Source organism: Zootermopsis nevadensis, unplaced genomic scaffold (genome assembly GCF_977971745.1).
Source record: "Zootermopsis nevadensis isolate Lab colony 2312 unplaced genomic scaffold, Znev_1.0 Znev_ptg000224l, whole genome shotgun sequence".
Taxonomy (NCBI): domain Eukaryota; kingdom Metazoa; phylum Arthropoda; class Insecta; order Blattodea; family Termopsidae; genus Zootermopsis; species Zootermopsis nevadensis.
The window spans coordinates 78,248-104,724 of record NW_028259353.1 but is presented as its reverse complement, the minus strand read 5'-3'; the positions used below and the strand labels follow the sequence as shown (position 1 = coordinate 104,724).

The 26,477-nt window shown below is 37.1% G+C and overlaps 1 protein-coding gene and 2 non-coding genes across 4 annotated transcripts; all 3 read left to right on the top strand.

Moving 5' to 3' along the window:
* The first annotated feature begins 1,564 nt into the window (after positions 1–1,564).
* On the top strand, positions 1,565–23,343 carry LOC147870676 (uncharacterized). Of its 2 annotated transcripts, XM_087342196.1 has the most exons (12): positions 4,317–4,333; positions 5,030–5,114; positions 5,253–15,281; positions 17,882–18,278; positions 18,664–19,532; positions 20,229–20,313; positions 20,452–20,621; positions 21,007–21,091; positions 21,230–21,399; positions 21,785–21,869; positions 22,566–22,650; positions 22,789–23,343. In XM_087342196.1, exons 7-11 carry the CDS (start codon positions 20,495–20,497, stop codon positions 22,612–22,614), a joined length of 516 nt encoding a protein of 171 aa, XP_087198322.1. In that variant the 5' UTR covers positions 4,317–4,333; positions 5,030–5,114; positions 5,253–15,281; positions 17,882–18,278; positions 18,664–19,532; positions 20,229–20,313; positions 20,452–20,494; the 3' UTR covers positions 22,615–22,650; positions 22,789–23,343. The 2 variants fall into 2 exon arrangements, 1 of the variants encoding a protein (XP_087198322.1); XR_015533252.1 differs by lacking the exons at positions 4,317–4,333; positions 5,030–5,114; positions 5,253–15,281; ... (7 more) ...; positions 22,566–22,650; positions 22,789–23,343 and adding exons at positions 1,565–1,641; positions 3,317–3,518.
* Positions 3,947–4,060, top strand: LOC147870678 (U5 spliceosomal RNA). Its single transcript, XR_015533255.1, has one exon. It is a non-coding gene; the product is annotated as a U5 spliceosomal RNA (small nuclear RNA).
* On the top strand, positions 17,580–17,693 carry LOC147870677 (U5 spliceosomal RNA). The gene has a single exon (XR_015533256.1). It is a non-coding gene; the product is annotated as a U5 spliceosomal RNA (small nuclear RNA).
* Positions 23,344–26,477: the final 3,134 nt, after the last annotated feature.

Below are 26,477 nucleotides of genomic sequence, written 5' to 3'. Positions count from 1 at the left end.
TCTCACTAATTGTTGAATACCTATGTACGCGCATCTAATTATAGGGCTGATACTAACCAAATGTAACACAGACGTAATTAGCTATAAGAAGATGAAAGGGGTTTGGTAAGCATTTTGTAGTTATTGCAAACCTTTTTATACATTTTCAAGATTTCCATCACCAACTGTTTTGATATGGGCGACAGGAAGTCTTTATCTTGTCCACTGAAGACAAGTTTATTGTTTCGTCTTCAATTACATGCACAGCTGCAAATGGCCCGCTGAGGTCAGCACGCCCGGACTTTGAAGGGTCAGAGAAGGTTGTCAACACTGCATCTTTCAAATTACACGACATATTATTTGCAAATGATATTTTATGAAGCCAACTAATTGACTATATGGCTTACCGAACCCGAAGGTTCATCACCGAATTAACCAAAGCCCTGTCCTGGGCCAACAAAATCCAGGTTCCTTCAACTTCTGTCTCCCATAGATCCCGCCTGACATTATCCTCCCATCTACGTCTAGGTCTACCCAGCGGTCTCTTCCCTTCGGGTATCCCAACCAGTACCCGGTGCACACCTCTTGTCTCATCCATGTGCGCTACATGCCCCGCCCATCTCATTCTTCTCGACTTAATCACCCTGACAATATTGGGGGAGGAATATAAATTTTGAAGTTCATTATGCAGTTTTCTCCAGACCCCATCGTCTGCTCTCCTAGGCCCAAATATCCTCCCTTAGAGTGAGAGACCACGTTTTGAACCGATGCAAGACAACTGGCAGAACTATTGTTTCGTATATTATAATCTTCAGGTTCTTAGAAATCAGTCGTGAAGACAAAATATTTTGAACTGAGCAGTAGCAGGCATTTTCGGAATTTAGCCTCCCCCTAATTCCGTCGTGAATAAATTTTGATTTGTTATTGTTGTTTCATTGTTCCGTAAACCCGCGTACTATATAGTAACAGTATCAGAACTTTAACCTGATTTTCGACCACTTTCAAGGTCACTGACAATTTATACTGGCCGATTAAACGCACGACGTCGCTTTCATTGCTATCGTAAACCACGTGCACTCTTAGCTTCGTGTTGTTGATGATGTGTCCGTGCTATGAATGCTTTTACGAAATCTTGTGACGTATTCGAGTATGGTGACCAAAGAACGTAGAAGCGAAAATCAAGGTAATGCATCGTGGAGATGTACTTTGTATGTCGACTGTTGAACGTTTGAATACAGTCTCGCGAATAATGGTATACGTTGTAAGTGTGCGCGTAGATGTGGAAATGGAGTGCTGACAAGAGTAGGTTTTCTCTCTGCGTTTCTGATAATGTCATCTCTGGTCGCGACGACGATGGCGCCATCATTCTACTTCGTGTGTTTGGGATTGTTTGACTAAGATATTTTGTTGTGACTTCTGCTTCTGTTTTGTAGCGTGATTATTAATCTTTTCTGTATTTGTTAAGAAATATTGAAATAATTTGCTAAGAGCTTAATATTTTTTATTACATTATCATTTATCTTTATTAATGAGGTCAATATTTCTGTAGAATGTTTCCCTGATTTATTTCTTTCATGTTTTCCAGACTGCTTTTATTTTGTTTTTTTGCTCGAGGCTGTTTAGTCTGGTTGTCACATTTAATCTGATTTAGACCTCGAGAAAGTAAGTATCTTATAATATTTCGTGCAGTGAATTTTCATTACTTGGTTGTTCCACTATTGACAAATTAGGTAATCTTTTTTTATCTTTGTGATCCAGTCATTCTTTTCAGATATTTTATCACTGTTTTGGTGGTGAAACTTGCTTATACATTTTTAAGAGATTATTTAGGAATGTGTTGAATTTTGAATCTACATCAAGGCTGTTTAATACTGAGTGCCAATTTTCATTCGATGTGTTATACATTCTTTAATAGTGTCTTCATTTCTGAGTCTGATTGATATTCTGTACTTATGATAACTGGAGATCGACTTTTTTATTATTAATATTACTAGAAGTCATACATCTTGATCAGATGGAGTAATTTTGGATTCTTATGGGGAAATTAACTATTGCCATGACATTGGAAGATGCTAGTCGATCATTTTACACATTTTTATGGTGACTTTCAATAAGATAATTTGTATTGATGATAATGGGACCACAGTTGACGATGTTGTGCTGTAGGTTTAAAAAGATAATTTATAATGCTTTGTAACTTGTTTAGGAAAGTCAGCATTGCCAGTGGGGGCTCTATGTATAGCTAGGACATATATGTTGGAATGTTTAGATTCCAATTGCACAATGCAGCATCTATTTCTTGTTATTTTAGTGACACAATGCATTTATCTAATTAAATTTTAGGTTCTTTTTGGCAATAATACTTGCACCTTCTTTTACCATATTTCATCTAGAGTAAGTACCTCCAAAAGTAACATTTTCAAGTTTACCTCTGGTGTTGTGTTAAACACAGATTAGGGTGTGTACTTATTATTAATGGACACTGATAGTTGATCAGTTTTGTTTGAAAGTCCTCTTATGTTATGATGGTGCACCACAGAATTGTTATCTTGATTGTATTCTGAATTTAGAACTGGTTTATTAGCATTGATGTAGACATCTTTCAGGTATTTGGTGACAGATTTGGGCTTAAGCCTAAAAGAAGGGTTAGATCTTACATCAGTGATTACAGGTATCCAGTTTGCACCTAATCTAATTAGCAGTGAGTTGCACAAGCTTCTACTTGCCTTCTGAATTAAGTTGTAATCCGTGTCTGGTATGATCATTCCTATTTCAGGATGAATTGTCAGTTAATCCAATATGTGATTTGTCTGCATTGCAAAGGGCACACTCAAGTAGAATATTTCCACTCCCCACCAACTTGTCTATATTGGGCTTGTCATGGTTGCAAAAGGAAAGTACTAGAAATCTGGTGACTTTGTAGGTTATGATTGCGTAATGTCATGAAAGAGAAATTTATGGGTTTTTACTTGTTCAATAAGCTCCTGATTATGAGTGTTTGGAATATTCATGCATTACTTCTTTTTTAAATAAGCACAGGTGAAATAGGCCTTCAACATCTTACTTGCCTGTGGGGTGGGGCTGGGGGTTCTAAAGAAGATGGATGAAAATCATAATAAAATTCAAGTGACAGTAAAACAAAGGCTTCGTGTACTTAGGAAATTTGAGAACAAAGAATGGGCAACAGAATTTATAATAAAAGTATGTGATAGGGATTGAGTGATTCCATCCTTGAAAGAACACCATATACCTTGCTGACCTACTGATGGCGTATTTTGGGCATAGTTTTCTGGGAGTCCAGTAACACTGGTTTGATTATGGGGTAAACTTTCTCCAGAGCTAGTAAGAAATCAGGAAATCAGAAGTTCATGTCATGGTGTGTGCTATGAGAAGTTTTGAAAAGATTGACAGTGAACTGAAAAATGGCTTCAGAGTGGTGCGTGTGAAGTGGACTTCCGGCACATGACAGACGGACATTGTAAGAGCTGCCGTGAGACAAATGACAGTGAAGTTCATGCTGTCATGAGGGAGAGTCTAAAGAGATTTCAGAACAAGTGAGCATTACAAACTGTTTCGTAAAAAAGGTCTGTTGTGTAAGAAACGTTAAGCAGTTTGTGAAGTTCTGTGAATGCACCAAACAAAATAGTTTGGATTAACTCTCTTTTTTTATTATCTATGCATCTTCTACCCTTCATTAGCCCTGATAATCAATACAACAGGTGGGAAAGGGAAATTCTTGAAATCTCTTAACTTTTTTGGTTATGGTTGTAAAAGAAAAGTTGTTTAACTGTGATGTCTTCGTTATTATTGTATAAAATATGAAAGACATTTTCTTGAAATCAGTTTGGCTATTATTCTGTAATTCATACTCATGTAATTCGTATTTGTTTCAACGTAAATAATTACACGTTTCCCCAGCGCGTGGGGTTTTATCTAATTTTTTTTCTACATTATTTAGCTTATTTAAAAACTCTGGTTTCCCTACAATAGGCATAAATCTTTTGCCTTTTACTAAAGTTTTCTGTTGAGGGGAACATATGATTCATACTGTTTCATTCTTACATTTGAATTACTGGTTGATTTTTTTAACTTTGTTGTATTGAGAATGTCAGAACAAAAATGTCTACTCTGCAGTTATGAGATCTAACGTAATATTAATCTCAAACACTACCGTGTACTTATCAATTCACTGTTACAAATTCCATTGCTCATCTTAAATCCTAGATGAAAACTTCTTGTATGTTCTTTCTACATGCTGTATGTTCACAGGTGTGGGGTATGGAGGGTCATCGGAGGAAGCAAAAGAAGCAGCTGCTAGATCAGTTTTGGACAGGATCTTAGTTGCTTCCGAAGAGTAAGTGTTCATCATTACTTCACTCTGATGTACAGAGAATATTTCTTTCAGCACAGGGAACCTGTAAAAGTATGAAAGTAAACCACCAGGTGTATCTGAAGTCTTGACCTGATAACCGTCTGTCCTTTTGTTTGCTAGGAATTCTGACATCCCGCTTGACCCCAATTATATCACTAGATACTTTGTGTCTCTCTCGAAATTGGCCGTCTCCTTCTTATGAAGGAGGACTCGCTGAGCAAGGCTCATACACCTGTTCGTGTATTGTTACCAAGCAAGAAGAAGAAGAAGAATATTTGAAGCTTGAGGAAACTGGTTAGTTGAGTCATAGCACTGGGTATTCAATGAGTGCTATGTTTGTGAATGTGTATGCTATGATGTGGTTAGGAATACCAATAGGTGATGATATTGTGTCGTCATAGTAATCTATAATTTCCCTAGAAAATTTTGAAATTATTTTTAATATTTATATGAACCATACTGTTTCATTCTTACATTTGGATTACTGATTGATTTTTAACTTTGTTGTATTGAGAATGTCAGACAAAAATGACTACTCTGCAGTTTTGGGATCTAACGTAATATTAATCTCAAACGCTACCGCGTCCTTATCAATTCACTGTTACAAATTCCATTGCTCATCTTAAATCCTAGATGAAAACTGCTTGTATTTTCTTTCTACATGCTGTATGTTCACAGGTGTGGGGTATGGAGGGTCATCGGAGGAAGCAACAGAAGCAGCTGCTAGATCAGTTTTGGACAGGATCTTAGTTGCTTCCGAAGAGTAAGTGTTCATCATTACTTCTCTCTGATGTACAGAGAATATTTCTTTCAGCACAGGGAACCTGTAAAAGTATGAAAGTAAACCACCAGGTGTATCTGAAGTCTTGACCTGATAACCGTCTGTCCTTTTGTTTGCTAGGAACTCTGACATCACACTCGACCCCATTACGTCATTGGAGACAATGTGTCTCCAGGAATTGGCCGGCTCCTTCCTATGTAGGAGGTGTTGCTGTGGGAGGCCTATACACCTACACGTGTATTGTGATCAAGCGACAAGAAGAAGAATATTTGAAGCTTCAGGAAACTGGTTAGTTGAGTCATAGCACTGGGTATACGAAGAGTGGTATGTTTGTGAATGTGTATGCTATGATGAGGTTAGAAATGCCAATAGGTGATGCTGTATGTTCTCAGGTGTGGGGTATGGATCTACTGAAGATGGAGCCAAAAGTGAAGCAGCAAAAGTTATTATTGACAAGTTGTTTATTGGTTCATAATAAGATTCAGATAATTGTACCTACAAGATGTCCGAAGTTGTGTTCATCATTTTTGTTTATAATCGTTGCAGCGCACTTATTGCATGTGCTGTAAATTTAATTTAATTTCTGGTACATTTTGTCTACATACAGTGAAACGTCTATCCATCGTTCCCGGATGCATCGTCTGTTTTGTTCGGTCCCGGATACATCCCATATAAAATAATGTTATATTTTCCCGCTTCTATCGTTTTATGGCATCGATCGTCTAAAAATCTTAGTCCCGGCCCACAATTTTCCCGCAATGATCGTTTCTGAGAATTTAAAATGCTGGGTTTTGAGATAAATTAATACCGAAAGACGCACAATGTTTTTGGAATACGCAGTAGCGGTAACATGTTATGTTGCCCAACCAGCACAGATTCTTTTGGAATGAGTGGTCAGCGGTGCAGGGGTGATAGTTGGAGTGAATGTCGGTGCTCATTGTCAGAAATTTTATGAGTTTAATCAGGGTGCACTCATATTTCGTTCCAGCGATGCCAGATGGCATGTGCAGTGTGAATTTCTTCACAAATGCTTTTATTATAAGTACAAAGGAAAGGCCGGCGACACTTTTCATTCTTCTGGTTCATCTCGTTTCCAGTGGTTCAGTGTCTTCTACGGCTACGTTTCGTCGTGTTCGGCAGTAACAGTACTTCCATTCTTACTGTTATTGTTCCAGTCTATACTTTTGTAGTTGTTCCCGTAAATATTTTGTTATTCCTGTTACTACTGTTAATTATTTTGTTATTATTCCTGTACCATCTCTCGCCCAGTAAAACAAGTCAGAATTCTTCTAGAAAGATTAAAAATCATAGAAGAAGTGGAGAAAAATGCATTTGAAAAAAGAATCGACTTTGCTAAACGCCTTGGATTAGCACCATCTACTTTAAATTCAATGATTGCAAAGAAGAAATAAATCCGAAAACAAACTGACAAGTGCGGTAATTCATGCAAAAAAAGGAAAACCGGAAGGAAATCAACTTTCAGTGAGCTAGAAAGTGTCCTCTTCACTTGGTACCAGCAATCGCGGGCCTCAGGAATTCCTGTTGATGGCAACATCTTGCGGGAAAAAGCCAAGACGATAGCCGCAAGACTGAATATTGAAAATTTTGCAGCGTCGAATGGCTGGATTAGTAGATTTAAAGAACGACATGGTATGGTCTACAAGAAGTTAGCCGGCGAAAGTGCTGCTGTGGATGTGGAAAGAACGGAGCTGTGGCTCGAGAGTCTGCTGGAGGGACATTTATAATGCGGATGAGACAGGACTTTTCTACAACGCCCTCCCGGATAGGACGCTGGCATTGAAAGGTGAATCTTGCCACGGGGGAAAACGTGCAAAACACCGAATTACTGTTCTTCTGTGTGTTAACAGTGACGGTAGTGACAAACGGGTTCCGATTGTAGTTGGAAAATCACTAAAACCGCGTTGTTTCAAAAACATGAAAAAACGTCCGGTGAAATATCACGCCAACAAAAAGGCTTGGATGACCACAGACATCTTTACGGCGTTCTTAAGTTCTCTGGATGCCTCCATGGGCACACAAGGCAGAAAGATTTTGCTGTTTGTAGATAATTGTGCCGCTCATCCGAAGGACACGACATTTCTACGAAATGTGAAAGTCGTGCAGTATCCAGCAAATTGCACGAGCGTTTACATACGCTTGATTTAGTCTTTCTTTTATGCGCATAATATTATTGAACGTGACGAGGAAAACATTTTGAATGTGGAAAGGTCTCTGTTTGGCTTAAAACGTAAAGTTTCGACAAACCATTTGTCCATTAAAGACTTTTTTGGTAAAAAGAAGTAACTTTGAAAGAGAAACATTGCTTTTTTTAAATTTTTAATGCTTTCCCGTATTCATCGTTTTTATTTCCCACCCCCGCCGAAACGATGCATCGAGGTTTCACTGTATATGCTTGAAAATGTCTGTTACGCACAGGCACAAAAATGAACACACAAATGGTACAATTATCAGTTCTGGGAAAACACCAATAATAACTTTAGGTGAGTGCCACTAAGAAATCTGTGAATCATCTCTTCCTATAATCCTGTCATCAGCTTGCTGAAATAAGCTTAACATTTCTTCTTTATGTTTTCAAGGTTATGCCTGCAAGCCTTGTTCACTAAAATGTGTGCGATGTTTACCAGTGTCTCTGAATGGATTTTAGCATTAAAAATGGCTGTCTTCAGCATTGTAGCGTCGTGTATTCTGGTGAAAGTTTACCAGCACGGCACTACAACCTGGATGACAGCCATCTTCATACTCGCCAATTTGAGAATCTCAAATCTTGCAGTTTATGTTTTATCTGTTTCTTAATAATAAGATTGTCATTCATTATTGTTGTGAGGTTTAAGTAAGCAGTAAATAATACTTAAAATGCAGTTTATACCTCAAAGGCAATTTAACGTGTGTCTGTTACGAATATCAGTTAGCTGTGCATTTGAGGGAAATTATCACTGTTTATTCCAAGAAAAATTAATGGAAAACAGGTGCACAGTATCCGGTTTGCAGATTACGAGGTGCGATCAGAAAGTTTCCAGACTGTGTCAATAGAGGGCGAACCGGATGTAGTACGAGCTTCTGCCGCTAGGGGGTGCGGCCTACAATCATAGTGAATCAGTGTGCCAGCCGGCATCATCGAATTAGCATTTGTTTCTTAGTTACGGGCGTTTTGGTAGTGCATTACACCGACCCTCCTGCAATTTCGGAATGGCGTGTGCATCACATTTTGCCAAAGACTCGCCAAAACGGCTACGGAAACCTATGAAATTCTAAAGCAAGCATTTGGGGAGTCCGCAAACTTTTGTGTGGCATTCACGTTTTAAAAATGGCCGAACCTCTGTCGATGATGACGAGCATTCTGGACGACCATCTTCGAGCACAACGCCCGAAAATGAAAGATCGACGTCGTACCATCAACGACTTGTGCGACATTGTTGGGATAGGCTATGGGACCTGTCAGCTGATTCTAAAGGAAGAACTCCACATGCGACGCATCATGACAACGCGCCAGCACACACCGCCCTCAAAGTTCGGCAGTTTTTGGCCTCAAACACCATGGCTGTCATCCCGCACCCTCCTTATTCGCCGTGTGACTTCTTCCTCTTGCCAAAGATGAAAATTCAGCTAAAGGGAAGGAGATTTGAGACGATAGAAGAGATTCAGGCAGAATCGCAGATGGTGCTTGACAGGCTGACAAAGAAAGATTTCCAGGGATGCTTCCAGGCTTGGCAGCGGCGCTGGGAACTACTCCGAGGGTGATGGATGAATTTAATACCTGAGATAAGTGTACAGGTTTTTATAGGCGCAGTCTGTAAACTTTCTGATCGCACCTCGTACATTGCAATAATAGCAAATTGATAAGGTGAAATGAACAGGATGTTTGGAATGTTTAACAAAAAACTAGAGAAGTTCCAGCTAAAAGTAATGAACTTGACAGTGACTGTCTTGTGGATATGGATATGGCATGATCTTACGTGTTTGACAGCTGTTGAGGCATCTGCAAATTAGCTGATGACAATAGGGAGGGCTTCTTGAGCCCATAGCACAGTATGGAGTCAGCATTTGTTTAGTAGCCTCGTTTCTGTGAAACAAGTGATTACTGACTGAAATGCTTCAAGCGCTCGTATTCACGCTGATTTTGATGAGGCGTTGTATATTTTACGTGCAGAAGTTTGGAAATTGCATGATCTGTGAAATAATCCTACAAAATAGACGATGCGGTACTTTTGACTGATTTGTGGATTTTAGACGATACTGATCAGGTCTTTCTGACACAAAGATCCAGATGCATTCATTGGTCTGGCTGCATTGATTATGTATTTAACAAGAAACAGCAGCGACATGTCGCATCATTCCCTGTAGGTTTCTGAAATGCTGGACTTTGCTCCAGATTGATGCTGCTGGTTGCCTGAGAAGATTTTATCACATTTAGTCACTGTGAAAGCTTCAAGTCATTTCTGACTGATGTTCAGTTTTTAAAAGTTTATCATTATCATACTTTTGACTATGTTATGTTACAAGTTATGTGATTATGTTTGATTTTCAAGAATGGTGATATAGGAAGTCACATTTTCAAATAGTTTATATGTATATATATATATATTATTATTATAAAATTATGTTTGCTAAGAAAGCAAAGCATTACTGAAAGAGGGAACTTATTTCATATGTACATTGTTTTCAACAGTAACTAGCCAGTTAATGTGTTTAAAGCAAATATATATAATTACAAAATTATATGAGATATTTAGTAATATTACTATTTTCATGTATTACATGCAATTGATATGTATATGTGTCTTCCATGAATGAAAACTGATGGAGCAGCATTTTGCATTTATGTATACATGCATATATGTCTTTATATATGTACACCTAATAAGTGCATACATGCTTATACAGTGTACATGAAATGTGACCATTAAAAGTTTTGGAACCCGTATTTACAAATTTCATGGAGAATTGATTTTTGTATGTGAAGAATCTCTTATGTATGGGTGAAACCATGTGGATGGACGTCTGTTGAGTAGAAGTGAATGTTGCAGTTTGAATATCATAGAGTCGAGTTCTTTTAAGTATATATCAGGTTGCGTGCCAGAGACAAAGTTTTCTTAGTAATTAAAAGTTTGATCTCGTTTGCTTGACACAGAAGAAGAGGACAGTGCAGGCATCTGCAGTCACTGTCGTGATGTTGAATGCCTGATGATAATACACAAGATTTATATAGGAATTTGCTATTCTTGTATTTATATGCAGTCCTGTATGTCAAAAACAATACTGAATAGTTTTCATAGTTTCCATAGGGCCATGCTCTTGGATACCTATATTTATGTTAGTTTTTTTAATGGCAGATCAGAGTTATTGCTTTGCTGTTCTGTTTGCCTTATTGACATGAATTGTTCGTTATATGTTCATGAGTAGGTATTGATTAAACGAGTTGTGATTGTGTCTTTTCACTATACACTTATTGTATAATAAAATGAAAAAGCATAGTTAAAGACTAGTGATAATTCACTATATGATATGAATGAGCAAATAAGGATATATTTGCTTTTAGAGACAATTGGGCATTAAAATATCAACATGTGACTTGTGCGTAACTGAAAAGTTGTTCAGATTTGAAAGGATTCATGAATGTTCAATTGACAGTGCCTGTATCTTTCACCCTTATTGTGCATTTACAACCTATTTGTAATTTTAATTTAGTCCTTATAACCCCTAGTGATTACTGGCTTTAAGATACTTAGAGTAAAGGTGTATTACTGTAAACCTCATTTGCTATACCTTGTGTTCAAAGAAGGATGCATTAAAGAATAATCAAGTTTAGTGTGGATAAAATATCCAGTAACTTCTCTGTTATGGCATCTGACTATGATGAATGGCACAAGCACATTATTGAACCACAGTTCATTATCGAGGTGTCTTACAGGGATTTGGGGAAGTTTTTCCCAGTTTTGGCAAGTGGCCTTGAAAGAATGTGATCGTGGATTTAAAATAACTGGCTGTGATAAAATATTGCATACTGTTTTTACTCTGTATAGCAGCTAAATGTTTTTGAGAAGATCATATTACTCTGCTTGAATTTCAGAAGTATGGATGGAGGATGTCTGAGGACTGGTAAAATACAAGTATCATTGCTTATCTTGTGTCACTTGAAACACTGCGTGCCTCTACACGCCTTTACTGGTAATTGTTTTTCAATTCTCCTGCATGAAATGCATGACATTGCAATATTTTACATTGGCCAAGCTTGCCTCTTTGTGAAATTGCCATTTCTTTTGTAAGTCACAAACCCTCAAGGTAGACATGCTTGAAGAAAGGTGAAAGTACTCACACTGGGACAAATAGTTATTGGGGATTGTCTTTACAAATAAACCAATCTACATCACATACCTTGTGCAGTGATAGTTACACAATTCATCTCTTGGTTTCACACAGCATTAGAAATTACATACACTGTTCTGTCAGAAGTCTTTGTAGAACAAAGCTTGCTATTTCTTTGTGTTGAGAAACTGTTGATAATCTCTGAATATATATATATATAAATTGTAAAAGTGGTTAAAGGCATGTCAGAAACTGTTTCGTTTAAAGTTAAAATGTAATTTCCAGTATTGATGATGTTTGTACTGTTTGTTGTAAGGAATACTTTGTTGTCCATGTGGAATCCCAGGTTTCCCCTTTTTTTAGGGCAAGTGTAGAATTTTCTTATGGATCTGTCAAAGAATTACTCTGTTTAAAGTTATATGTCTTTGCAGCTATGCGTGTGCAGTTTTACAATTTTTGTTAGCAATAATGTTCATAATTTAGCAATATAAAGCAGTTGTACTGTTTAATGGACAGACAGGTTATGTAAAGCTGATGGCAAAGATCATATTAACAAGTAGTTTGAAGAAGAGGGGATGTTACTGAAATGGTTGTGAGAGTGTGAACCAGGTTGAGTAACTATGAATGTAAACACACACACAGAAACAGTTGTTTAATGCCCACTTGTCGTGTTGGTGTCAGATTTTTGTCTTGAATGTTATAAAAAGGAGAGAGTAGTCAGATTGAGATTGTCGTTGTCTATTTTGAATTAATTTTGTTTCCTGCTTGTTTCCCTTAACCTGACGTGTGGACTCATTGCAGACAGTTCAATGTTCATAAAGAGCATGCATAGGAAAACTTTGAAAGCATAATATTGTACCTTAAATGAGCATAAGAGTTTCAGCAGGATCTAGGAAAGAGCATTTAACAATCCTGAATCCATTAAGTCGTGTAATTGAATATTTTATGTGAGAGTGATTATGAATATGAGGAAGTAACAGTTTGAAACTCAGTGGTTCTAATGCGAATGAAGGCTGGATGATCTTTTAGCTTGGGTGTAAGCGACAAGAAATGCATCAGGAATTGTTGGGGTTTCGGAGGAGGAAGCAGACTTATAAAAAGAGGGAAGATGTTAAATTTTGTTATTTTTGACCCAGTTTAGTGTCATCTACGTGGCTACTGTTTGTCCTGGCTAACAAGTCTCATTGGTCGGGTCAGAGCATGTAGCACAAGGGAACATGGCTTCTGGTCATGGCTTAGCTCAAGTGTGTCTGGGTCAGTGTCTGCGATAGGTCACATTAGAAAGAGGTAAAATAGTTTTAGGGGCAATCACAAGAGCATGAAAGATTATAACCATCTATTTTTACTAATTCCGAAGCTTAAACTTGGTGTTTGTTTGTTATTCTTGTATATTCCCACATGTTAATGAAATGTGAATTTCATTTAAACAGCAGTACACAAGTAGCTGTCGGACATGTTATTTGAAACATAATTTTATATTAAAACTGTGAGATTTGAGAGCTGCTGTGTGGAATCTCATAAAACATTGAAGAGGACCCCGTGAGCTGAAATGTTTGGCAATGCCTGGTGTAGCTGTAGTGACATATCACACACAAACCCAAGATGGGGAGACCTCAGTTTGAGGTGCAGTGGGTTGAATGTTCTGTGGGAATGTGAGCCATACTTGACTTAGTGCGTTTGAAATGTGGAGGTGCAGATGCAGAGGTAGTAGTTTGTTAACCTCTAATGTATGAGAACTAGGGATTTAAATGCGAATACTTGAGGCTGCTAGCTGGACTCCAATTCTGGGCCGAGGCATAAGACCATTGAAGTCAGATTGTCACAGGAATATTGAAGTGTCTGAGGTACAGTGTTGTATCCCTTTTGCTTCTGTTTATAGTTATCAAGTGTTACGGATTTCGGAGCAGTTCATGTCTTATCTATATTTCAAGATTGTCAGTTGTTAGACAGCGGTCAGTAATATATCTCTTCAATAACATTGAAGGAACCCCACTTCTTGCAGGTAGCTTTGTGAGAGCTGAATATGTAGAGTTTATAGCCTGTTGTGTGTTAAGGGAAAACGATTTTTGTTTTTCTGGTGCTGATATATTCATAGGTTATTTAGCATATAAACTGTATGTCATTTATATGTTTAGCGTTGGTTGCAGTTCCTTTGCCAGCTTCTGAATTAGGTGGTTTGTAGGCTGTATGGATACCTTGTATGGTGATAATAAGTATTTGAATGGAATTGTGTGTGTGTTTTAGCAACGATCTAGAAAGTGGTTACTTTGGGGACTCAAATGGTAGTGGGAACATGATACTAACATTCACGGTTGTCCTGATATGTCCAGGGTATGAATTTGTGTGAACATTGAATTTGATTGAGCGTGATAGGGGGATGAGAAACGTAGACTGGTGAACAGAGACTAGGCAGATACAAGAAGGAGAGGTAGGAAAGGCCAAAGAGGAAGTTTAAGTGGTGGAAAATGAAGATGGTCACTATTTTTGGAATTTGAGTGTAGAGTCCTAATTTACTATGTTCCTGTTTATAAGTAGGAAGATAGAATAGGTACAAATCTTTAATGCAGCAGAAGGTTTGGCTCCTGTTGGGATGGTGGATATTCTGCAGTGTTTTTTGAACCCTTGGTATGGCAAAGCAGAGAAAGTGGCCTTGAAAACAGTGTTTAAAATTACGTAAAATATAAAATGTAATTAATTGCTTCATATTGTGAAAAATAAATTAAATTATATTAAATCCTTTAGTTTTACCCTAAACAGAAGAATTAGGAAAATAAATAAAATTTCACTTCATTTTAGTGTGCTAATTTAGAGGTTTAGGGTGATTAGATAACACATTTTCCAAATTGGAAAGTCTGACTGTGAGGCATATGATGTTCCACTTTGAGACATGTATAAATACATTTTGGTGTTTCCCGATAGGAAGAGAGACAGTCATATCCATCACATCTTGTTGGACAAAAGACAGCATTCAATTATACTTGATATAAAAGCTTTCATAGAAATTTACTGAGATAACGATCAATATCCAGTGGTTACAACAGTTGGGGAGTGACTGTTACAAAACCAGTGAGTAGCATAAAAGCTTAATAGGGAGAGATTTAATGCGAAGAAAGTACACAGTGTGAATATTAAAGACCAGGAAACAACTTTACAACTTCAGAAATATTTGAAAAAGTGTTATAGTGAACCTAACATTCTCTACCAAAGAGAATGTATGTAGTTACAAATTGAATCAGCATAAACTATGTTTTGATGAAGAATTCTGAAAATTAACATTAATAGCAGGGGGATAGTTTTCAGTTGTAGCAAAATCAAGACAGGATGAATGGAGATAGCCTAAACAGTATAACATGAGAAAAGTTGATGTTTAACAACAGAGAAAGGGAGACAATTTGAAAAATAAAATCAACTTGAACACAAAGGAAGAACAAAAAATATTGCACATGTGTTTGAAGTGCTGACGAGAATAGTGGTTCTCTCTGCGTTTCTGATAATGTCATCTCTGGTCGCGACGACGAAGGCGCCATCATTCTACTTCGTGTGTTTGGGATTGTTTAACTAACATATTTTGTTCGTCTTCTGCTTCTTTTTTGCAACGTGATTATTAATCTATTCTGTATTTGTTAAGAAATATTGAAATAATTTGCTAAGAGCTTAATATTTTTTATTACATTATCATTTATCTTTATTAATGAGGTCAATATTTCTGTAGAATATTTCCATGATTTAATTTTTTCATGTTTTCCAGACTGCTTTTATTTTGTTGGGTTGCTCTAGGTTGTTTAGTCTGATTCTCACATTTAATCTGATTTAGACCTCGAGGAAGTAAGTATTTTAAAATATTTCGTGCAGTGAATTTTCATTATTTGGTTGTTCCACTATTGACAAATTAGTTAATCTTTTTTTATCTTTGTGATCCAATCATTCTTTTCAGATATTTTATCACTGTTTTGGTGGTGAAACTTGCTTATACATTTTTAAGAGATTATTTATTAATGTGTTAAATTTTGAATCTACATCAAGGCTGTTTAATACTCATTCCCAATTTTCATTCGATGAGAGATACATTCTTTAATAGTGTCTTCATTTGTGAGTCTGATTGGTATTCTGTACTTATGATAACTGGAGATCGATTTTTTATTATTAATATTACTAGAAGTCATACATCGTGATCAGATGGAGTAATTTTGGATTCTTATGGGGAAATTAACTGTTGCCATGACATTGGAAGATGCTACTCGAGCATTTTACACATTTTTATTGTAAATTTCAATAAGATAATTTGTATTGATGATAATGGGACCACAGTTGACGATGTTGTGCTGTAGGTTTATAAAGATAATTTATAATGCTTTGTAACTTGTTTAGGAAAGTCAGCATTGCCAGTGGGGGCTCTATATATAGCTAGGACATATATGTTGGAATGTTTAGATTCCAATTGCACAATGCAGCGTCTATTTCTTGTTATTTTAGTGACACAATACATTTATCTAATTAAATTTTAGGTTCTTTTTGGCAATAATACTTGCACCTTCTTTTACCATATTTCATCTAGAGTAAGTACTTCCAAAAGTAACATTTTCAAGTTTTACCTCTGGTGTTGGGTTAAACACAGATTAGGGTGTGTGTTTATTATTAATGGACACTGATAGTTGATCAGTTTTGTTTGAAAGTCCTCTTATGTTATGATGGTGCACCACAGAATTGTTATCTTGATTGTATTCTGAATTTAGAACTGGTTTATTAGCATTGATGTAGACATCTTTCAGGTATTTGGTGACAGATTTGGGCTTAAGCCTAAAAGAAGGGTTAGATCTTACATCAGTGATTACAGGTATCCAGTTTGCACCTAATCTAATTAGCAGTGAGTTGCACAAGCTTCTACTTGCCTTCTGAATTAAGTTGTAATCCGTGTCTGGTATGATCATTCCTATTTAAGGATGAATTGTCAGTTAATCCAATATGTGATTTGTCTGTATTCCAAAGCGCACACTCAAGTAGAATATTTCCACTCCCCACCAACTTGTCTATATTGGGCCTGTCATGGTTGCAAAAGGAAAGTACTAGAAATCTGTTGACTTTGTACATTATGATTGCATAATGTCATGAAAGAGAAATTTATGGGTTCTTACTTGTTCAGTAAGCTCCTGATTATGAGTGTTTGGAATATTCATGCATTACTAATTTTTTAAATAAGCACAGGTGAAATAGGCCTTCAACTTACTTGTGGGGTGGGGGTGGGGGTTCTAAAGAAGGTGGATGAAAATCATAATAAAATTCTACTGACAGTAAAACAAAGGCTTCGTGTACTTAGGAAATTTGAGAACAGAAAATGGGCAACAGAATTTATAATAAAAGTATGTGATAGGGATTGAGTGATTCCATCCTTGAAAGAACACCATATACCAGGCTGACCTACTGATGGCGTATTTTGGGCATAGTTTTCTGGGAGTCCAGTAACACTGGTTTGATTATGGGGTAAACTTTCTCCAGAGCTAGTAAGAAATCAGGAAATCAGAAGTTCATGTCATGGTGTGTGCTATGAGAAGTTTTGAAAAGATTGACAGTGAACTGAAAAATGGCTTCAGAGTGGTGCTTGTGAAGTGGACTTCCGGCACATGACAGACGGACATTGTAAGAGCTGCCGTGAGACAAATGACAGTGAAGTTCATGCTGTCATGAGGGAGAGTCTAAAGAGATTTCAGAACAAGTGAGCATTACAAACTGTTTCGTAAAAAAGGTCTGTTGTGTAAGAAACGTTAAGCAGTTTGTGAAGTTCTGTGAATGCACCAAACAAAATAGTTTGGATTAACTCTCTTTTTTTATTATCTATGCATCTTCTACCCTTCATTAGCCCTGATAATCAATTCAACAGGTGGGAAAGGGAAATTCTTGAAATCTCTTAACTTTTTTGGTTATGGTTGTAAAAGAAAAGTTGTTTAACTGTGATGTCTTCGTTATTATTGTATAAAATATGAAAGACATTTTCTTGAAATCAGTTTGGCTATTATTCTGTAATTCATACTCATGTAATTCGTATTTGTTTCAACGTAAATAATTACACGTTTCCCCAGCGCGTGGGGTTTTATCTAATTTTTTTTCTACATTATTTAGCTTATTTAAAAACTCTAGTTTCCCTACAATAGGCATAAATCTTTTGCCTTTTACTAAAGTTTTCTGTTGAGGGGAACATATGATTCATACTGTTTCATTCTTACATTTGAATTACTGGTTGATTTTTTTAACTTTGTTGTATTGAGAATGTCAGAACAAAAATGTCTACTCTGCAGTTATGAGATCTAACGTAATATTAATCTCAAACACTACCCTGTACTTATCAATTCACTGTTACAAATTCCATTGCTCATCTTAAATCCTAGATGAAAACTTCTTGTATGTTCTTTCTACATGCTGTATGTTCACAGGTGTGGGGTATGGAGTGTCATCGGAGGAAGCAAAAGAAGCAGCTGCTAGATCAGTTTTGGACAGGATCTTAGTTGCTTCCGAAGAGTAAGTGCTCATCATTACTTCTCTCTGATGTACAGAGAATATTTCTTTCAGCACAGGGAACCTGTAAAAGTATGAAAGTAAACCACCAGGTGTATCTGAAGTCTTGACCTGATAACCGTCTGTCCTTTTGTTTGCTAGGAATTCTGACATCCCGCTCGACCCCAATTATATCACTAGATACTTTGTGTCTCTCTCGAAATTGGCCGTCTCCTTCTTATAAAGGAGGACTCGCTGAGCAAGGCTCATACACCTGTTCGTGTATTGTTACCAAACAAGAAGAAGAAGAAGAATATTTGAAGCTTGAGGAAACTGGTTAGTTGAGTCATAGCACTGGGTATACGAAGAGTGGTATGTTTGTGAATGTGTATGCTATGATGTGGTTAGGAATACCAATAGGTGATGATTTTGTGTCGTCATAGTAATCTATAATTTCCCTAGAAAATTTTGAAATTATTTTTAATATTTATATGAACCTTACTGTTTCATTCTTACATTTGGATTACTGATTGATTTCTTAACTTTGTTGTATTGAGAATGTCAGACAAAAATGACTACTCTGCAGTTATGGGATCTAACGTAATATTAATCTCAAACGTTACCGCGTCCTTATCAATTCACTGTTACAAATTCCATTGCTCATCTTAAATCCTAAATGAAAACTGCTTGATTTTTCTTTATAGATGCTGTATGTTCACAGGTGTGGGGTATGGAGGGTCATCGGAGGAAGCAACAGAAGCAGCTGCTAGATCAGTTTTGGACAGGATCTTAGTTGCTTCCGAAGAGTAAGTGCTCATCATTACTTCTCTCTGATGTACAGAGAATATTTCTTTCAGCACAGGGAACCTGTAAAAGTAAGAAAGTAAACCACCAGGTGTATCTGAAGTCTTGATCTGATAACCGTCTGTCCTTTTGTTTGCTAGGAATTTTGACATCCCGCTCGACCCCAATTATATCACTAGATACTTTGTGTCTCTCTCGAAATTGGCCGTCTCCTTCTTATGAAGGAGGACTCGCTGAGCAAGGCTCATACACCTGTTCGTGTATTGTTACCAAGCAAGAAGAAGAAGAAGAAGAATATTTGAAGCTTCAGGAAACTGTTTGGTTGAGTCATTGCACTGGGTATACGAAGAGTGGTATGTTTGTGAATGTGTATGCTATAATGTGGTTAGGAATACCAATAGGTGATGATATTGTGTCTTCATAGTAATCTATAATTTCCCTAGAAAATTTTGAAATTATTTTTAATATTTATATGAACCATACTGTTTCATTCTTACATTTGGATTACTGATTGATTTTTAACTTTGTTGTACTGAGAATGTCAGACAAAAATGTCTACTCTGCAGTTATGAGATCTAACGTAATATTAATCTCAAACACTACCATATACTTATCAATTCACTGTTACAAATTCCATTGCTCATCTTAAATCCTAGATGAAAACTGCTTGTATTTTCTTTCTACATGCTGTATGTTCACAGGTGTGGGGTATGGAGGGTCATCGGAGGAAGCAACAGAAGCAGCTGCTAGATCAGTTTCGGACAGGATCTTAGTTGCTTCCGAAGAGTAAGTGTTCATCATTACTTCACTCTGATGTACAGAGAATATTTCTTTCAGCACAGGGAACCTGTAAAAGTATGAAAGTAAACCACCAGGTGTATCTGAAGTCTTGACCTGATAACCGTCTGTCCTTTTGTTTGCTAGGAATTCTGACATCCCGCTTGACCCCAATTATATCACTAGATACTTTGTGTCTCTCTCGAAATTGGCCGTGTCCTTCTTATGAAGGAGGACTCGCTGAGCAAGGCTCATACACCTGTTCGTGTATTGTTACCAAGCAAGAAGAAGAAGAAGAATATTTGAAGCTTGAGGAAACTGGTTAGTTGAGTCATAGCACTGGGTATTCAATGAGTGCTATGTTTGTGAATGTGTATGCTATGATGTGGTTAGGAATACCAATAGGTGATGATATTGTGTCGTCATAGTAATCTATAATTTCCCTAGAAAATTTTGAAATTATTTTTAATATTTATATGAACCATACTGTTTCATTCTTACATTTGGATTACTGATTGATTTTTAACTTTGTTGTATTGAGAATGTCAGACAAAAATGACTACTCTGCAGTTTTGGGATCTAACGTAATATTAATCTCAAACGCTACCGCGTCCTTATCAATTCACTGTTACAAATTCCATTGCTCATCTTAAATCCTAGATGAAAACTGCTTGTATTTTCTTTCTACATGCTGTATGTTCACAGGTGTGGGGTATGGAGGGTCATCGGAGGAAGCAACAGAAGCAGCTGCTAGATCAGTTTTGGACAGGATCTTAGTTGCTTCCGAAGAGTAAGTGTTCATCATTACTTCTCTCTGATGTACAGAGAATATTTCTTTCAGCACAGGGAACCTGTAAAAGTATGAAAGTAAACCACCAGGTGTATCTGAAGTCTTGACCTGATAACCGTCTGTCCTTTTGTTTGCTAGGAACTCTGACATCACACTCGACCCCATTACGTCATTGGAGACAATGTGTCTCTCCAGGAATTGGCCGGCTCCTTCCTATGTAGGAGGTGTTGCTGTGGGAGGCCTATACACCTACACGTGTATTGTGATCAAGCGACAAGAAGAAGAATATTTGAAGCTTCAGGAAACTGGTTAGTTGAGTCATAGCACTGGGTATACGAAGAGTGGTATGTTTGTGAATGTGTATGCTATGATGTGGTTAGGAATACCAATAGGTGATGATTTTGTGTCGTCATAGTAATCTATAATTTCCCTAGAAAATTTTGAAATTATTTTTAATATTTATATGAACCTTACTGTTTCATTCTTACATTTGGATTACTGATTGATTTCTTAACTTTGTTGTATTGAGAATGTCAGACAAAAATGACTACTCTGCAGTTATGGGATCTAACGTAATATTAATCTCAAACGTTACCGCGTCCTTATCAATTCACTGTTACAAATTCCATTGCTCATCTTAAATCCTAAATGAAAACTGCTTGATTTTTCTTTATAGATGCTGTATGTTCACAGGTGTGGGGTATGGAGGGTCATCGGAGGAAGCAACAGAAGCAGCTGCTAGATCAGTTTTGGACAGGATCTTAGTTGCTTCCGAAGAGTAAGTGTTCATCATTACTTCTCTCTGATGTACAGAGAATATTTCTTTCAGCACAGGGAACCTGTAAAAGTATGAAAGTAAACCACCAGGTGTATCTGAAGTCTTGACCTGATAACCGTCTGTCCTTTTGTTTGCTAGGAACTCTGACATCACACTCGACCCCATTACGTCATTGGAGACAATGTGTCTCTCCAGGAATTGGCCGGCTCCTTCCTATGTAGGAGGTGTTGCTGTGGGAGGCCTATACACCTACACGTGTATTGTGATCAAGCGACAAGAAGAAGAATATTTGAAGCTTCAGGAAACTGGTTAGTTGAGTCATAGCACTGGGTATACGAAGAGTGGTATGTTTGTGAATGTGTATGCTATGATGTGGTTAGGAATACCAATAGGTGATGATTTTGTGTCGTCATAGTAATCTATAATTTCCCTAGAAAATTTTGAAATTATTTTTAATATTTATATGAACCTTACTGTTTCATTCTTACATTTGGATTACTGATTGATTTCTTAACTTTGTTGTATTGAGAATGTCAGACAAAAATGACTACTCTGCAGTTATGGGATCTAACGTAATATTAATCTCAAACGTTACCGCGTCCTTATCAATTCACTGTTACAAATTCCATTGCTCATCTTAAATCCTAGATGAAAACTGCTTGTATTTTCTTTCTACATGCTGTATGTTCACAGGTGTGGGGTATGGAGGGTCATCGGAGGAAGCAACAGAAGCAGCTGCTAGATCAGTTTCGGACAGGATCTTAGTTGCTTCCGAAGAGTAAGTGTTCATCATTACTTCACTCTGATGTACAGAGAATATTTCTTTCAGCACAGGGAACCTGTAAAAGTATGAAAGTAAACCACCAGGTGTATCTGAAGTCTTGACCTGATAACCGTCTGTCCTTTTGTTTGCTAGGAATTCTGACATCCCGCTTGACCCCAATTATATCACTAGATACTTTGTGTCTCTCTCGAAATTGGCCGTGTCCTTCTTATGAAGGAGGACTCGCTGAGCAAGGCTCATACACCTGTTCGTGTATTGTTACCAAGCAAGAAGAAGAAGAAGAATATTTGAAGCTTGAGGAAACTGGTTAGTTGAGTCATAGCACTGGGTATTCAATGAGTGCTATGTTTGTGAATGTGTATGCTATGATGTGGTTAGGAATACCAATAGGTGATGATATTGTGTCGTCATAGTAATCTATAATTTTCCTAGAAAATTTTGAAATTATTTTTAATATTTATATGAACCATACTGTTTCATTCTTACATTTGGATTACTGATTGATTTTTAACTTTGTTGTATTGAGAATGTCAGACAAAAATGACTACTCTGCAGTTTTGGGATCTAACGTAATATTAATCTCAAACGCTACCGCGTCCTTATCAATTCACTGTTACAAATTCCATTGCTCATCTTAAATCCTAGATGAAAACTGCTTGTATTTTCTTTCTACATGCTGTATGTTCACAGGTGTGGGGTATGGAGGGTCATCGGAGGAAGCAACAGAAGCAGCTGCTAGATCAGTTTTGGACAGGATCTTAGTTGCTTCCGAAGAGTAAGTGTTCATCATTACTTCTCTCTGATGTACAGAGAATATTTCTTTCAGCACAGGGAACCTGTAAAAGTATGAAAGTAAACCACCAGGTGTATCTGAAGTCTTGACCTGATAACCGTCTGTCCTTTTGTTTGCTAGGAATTTTGACATCCCGCTCGACCCCAATTATATAACTAGATACTTTGTGTCTCTCTCGAAATTGGCCGTCTCCTTCTTATGAAGGAGGACTCGCTGAGCAAGGCTCATACACCTGTTCGTGTATTGTTACCAAGCAAGAAGAAGAAGAAGAAGAATATTTGAAGCTTCAGGAAACTGTTTGGTTGAGTCATTGCACTGGGTATACGAAGAGTGGTATGTTTGTGAATGTGTATGCTATAATGTGGTTAGGAATACCAATAGGTGATGATATTGTGTCTTCATAGTAATCTATAATTTCCCTAGAAAATTTTGAAATTATTTTTAATATTTATATGAACCATACTGTTTCATTCTTACATTTGGATTACTGATTGATTTTTAACTTTGTTGTACTGAGAATGTCAGACAAAAATGTCTACTCTGCAGTTATGAGATCTAACGTAATATTAATCTCAAACACTACCATATACTTATCAATTCACTGTTACAAATTCCATTGCTCATCTTAAATCCTAGATGAAAACTGCTTGTATTTTCTTTCTACATGCTGTATGTTCACAGGTGTGGGGTATGGAGGGTCATCGGAGGAAGCAACAGAAGCAGCTGCTAGATCAGTTTCGGACAGGATCTTAGTTGCTTCCGAAGAGTAAGTGTTCATCATTACTTCACTCTGATGTACAGAGAATATTTCTTTCAGCACAGGGAACCTGTAAAAGTATGAAAGTAAACCACCAGGTGTATCTGAAGTCTTGACCTGATAACCGTCTGTCCTTTTGTTTGCTAGGAACTCTGACATCACACTCGACCCCATTACGTCATTGGAGACAATGTGTCTCCAGGAATTGGCCGGCTCCTTCCTATGTAGGAGGTGTTGCTGTGGGAGGCCTATACACCTACACGTGTATTGTGATCAAGCGACAAGAAGAAGAATATTTGAAGCTTCAGGAAACTGGTTAGTTGAGTCATAGCACTGGGTATACGAAGAGTGGTATGTTTGTGAATGTGTATGCTATGATGTGGTTAGGAATACCAATAGGTGATGATTTTGTGTCGTCATAGTAATCTATAATTTCCCTAGAAAATTTTGAAATTATTTTTAATATTTATATGAACCTTACTGTTTCATTCTTACATTTGGATTACTGATTGATTTCTTAACTTTGTTGTATTGAGAATGTCAGACAAAAATGACTACTCTGCAGTTATGGGATCTAACGTAATATTAATCTCAAACGTTACCGCGTCCTTATCAATTCACTGTTACAAATTCCATTGCTCATCTTAAATCCTAAATGAAAACTGCTTGATTTTTCTTTATAGATGCTGTATGTTCACAGGTGTGGGGTATGGAGGGTCATCGGAGGAAGCAACAGAAGCAGCTGCTAGATCAGTTTTGGACAGGATCTTAGTTGCTTCCGAAGAGTAAGTGTTCATCATTACTTCTCTCTGATGTACAGAGAATATTTCTTTCAGCACAGGGAACCTGTAAAAGTATGAAAGTAAACCACCAGGTGTATCTGAAGTCTTGACCTGATAACCGTCTGTCCTTTTGTTTGCTAGGAACTCTGACATCACACTCGACCCCATTACGTCATTGGAGACAATGTGTCTCTCCAGGAATTGGCCGGCTCCTTCCTATGTAGGAGGTGTTGCTGTGGGAGGCCTATACACCTACACGTGTATTGTGATCAAGCGACAAGAAGAAGAATATTTGAAGCTTCAGGAAACTGGTTAGTTGAGTCATAGCACTGGGTATACGAAGAGTGGTATGTTTGTGAATGTGTATGCTATGATGTGGTTAGGAATACCAATAGGTGATGATTTTGTGTCGTCATAGTAATCTATAATTTCCCTAGAAAATTTTGAAATTATTTTTAATATTTATATGAACCTTACTGTTTCATTCTTACATTTGGATTACTGATTGATTTCTTAACTTTGTTGTATTGAGAATGTCAGACAAAAATGACTACTCTGCAGTTATGGGATCTAACGTAATATTAATCTCAAACGTTACCGCGTCCTTATCAATTCACTGTTACAAATTCCATTGCTCATCTTAAATCCTAAATGAAAACTGCTTGATTTTTCTTTATAGATGCTGTATGTTCACAGGTGTGGGGTATGGAGGGTCATCGGAGGAAGCAACAGAAGCAGCTGCTAGATCAGTTTTGGACAGGATCTTAGTTGCTTCCGAAGAGTAAGTGCTCATCATTACTTCTCTCTGATGTACAGAGAATATTTCTTTCAGCACAGGGAACCTGTAAAAGTAAGAAAGTAAACCACCAGGTGTATCTGAAGTCTTGATCTGATAACCGTCTGTCCTTTTGTTTGCTAGGAATTTTGACATCCCGCTCGACCCCAATTATATCACTAGATACTTTGTGTCTCTCTCGAAATTGGCCGTCTCCTTCTTATGAAGGAGAACTCGCTGAGCAAGGCTCATACACCTGTTCGTGTATTGTTACCAAGCAAGAAGAAGAAGAAGAAGAATATTTGAAGCTTCAGGAAACTGTTTGGTTGAGTCATTGCACTGGGTATACGAAGAGTGGTATGTTTGTGAATGTGTATGCTATAATGTGGTTAGGAATACCAATAGGTGATGATATTGTGTCTTCATAGTAATCTATAATTTCCCTAGAAAATTTTGAAATTATTTTTAATATTTATATGAACCATACTGTTTCATTCTTACATTTGGATTACTGATTGATTTTTAACTTTGTTGTACTGAGAATGTCAGACAAAAATGTCTACTCTGCAGTTATGAGATCTAACGTAATATTAATCTCAAACACTACCATATACTTATCAATTCACTGTTACAAATTCCATTGCTCATCTTAAATCCTAGATGAAAACTGCTTGTATTTTCTTTCTACATGCTGTATGTTCACAGGTGTGGGGTATGGAGGGTCATCGGAGGAAGCAACAGAAGCAGCTGCTAGATCAGTTTTGGACAGGATCTTAGTTGCTTCCGAAGAGTAAGTGTTCATCATTACTTCACTCTGATGTACAGAGAATATTTCTTTCAGCACAGGGAACCTGTAAAAGTATGAAAGTAAACCACCAGGTGTATCTGAAGTCTTGACCTGATAACCGTCTGTCCTTTTGTTTGCTAGGAATTCTGACATCCCGCTTGACCCCAATTATATCACTAGATACTTTGTGTCTCTCTCGAAATTGGCCGTGTCCTTCTTATGAAGGAGGACTCGCTGAGCAAGGCTCATACACCTGTTCGTGTATTGTTACCAAGCAAGAAGAAGAAGAAGAATATTTGAAGCTTGAGGAAACTGGTTAGTTGAGTCATAGCACTGGGTATTCAATGAGTGCTATGTTTGTGAATGTGTATGCTATGATGTGGTTAGGAATACCAATAGGTGATGATATTGTGTCGTCATAGTAATCTATAATTTCCCTAGAAAATTTTGAAATTATTTTTAATATTTATATGAACCATACTGTTTCATTCTTACATTTGGATTACTGATTGATTTTTAACTTTGTTGTATTGAGAATGTCAGACAAAAATGACTACTCTGCAGTTTTGGGATCTAACGTAATATTAATCTCAAACGCTACCGCGTCCTTATCAATTCACTGTTACAAATTCCATTGCTCATCTTAAATCCTAGATGAAAACTGCTTGTATTTTCTTTCTACATGCTGTATGTTCACAGGTGTGGGGT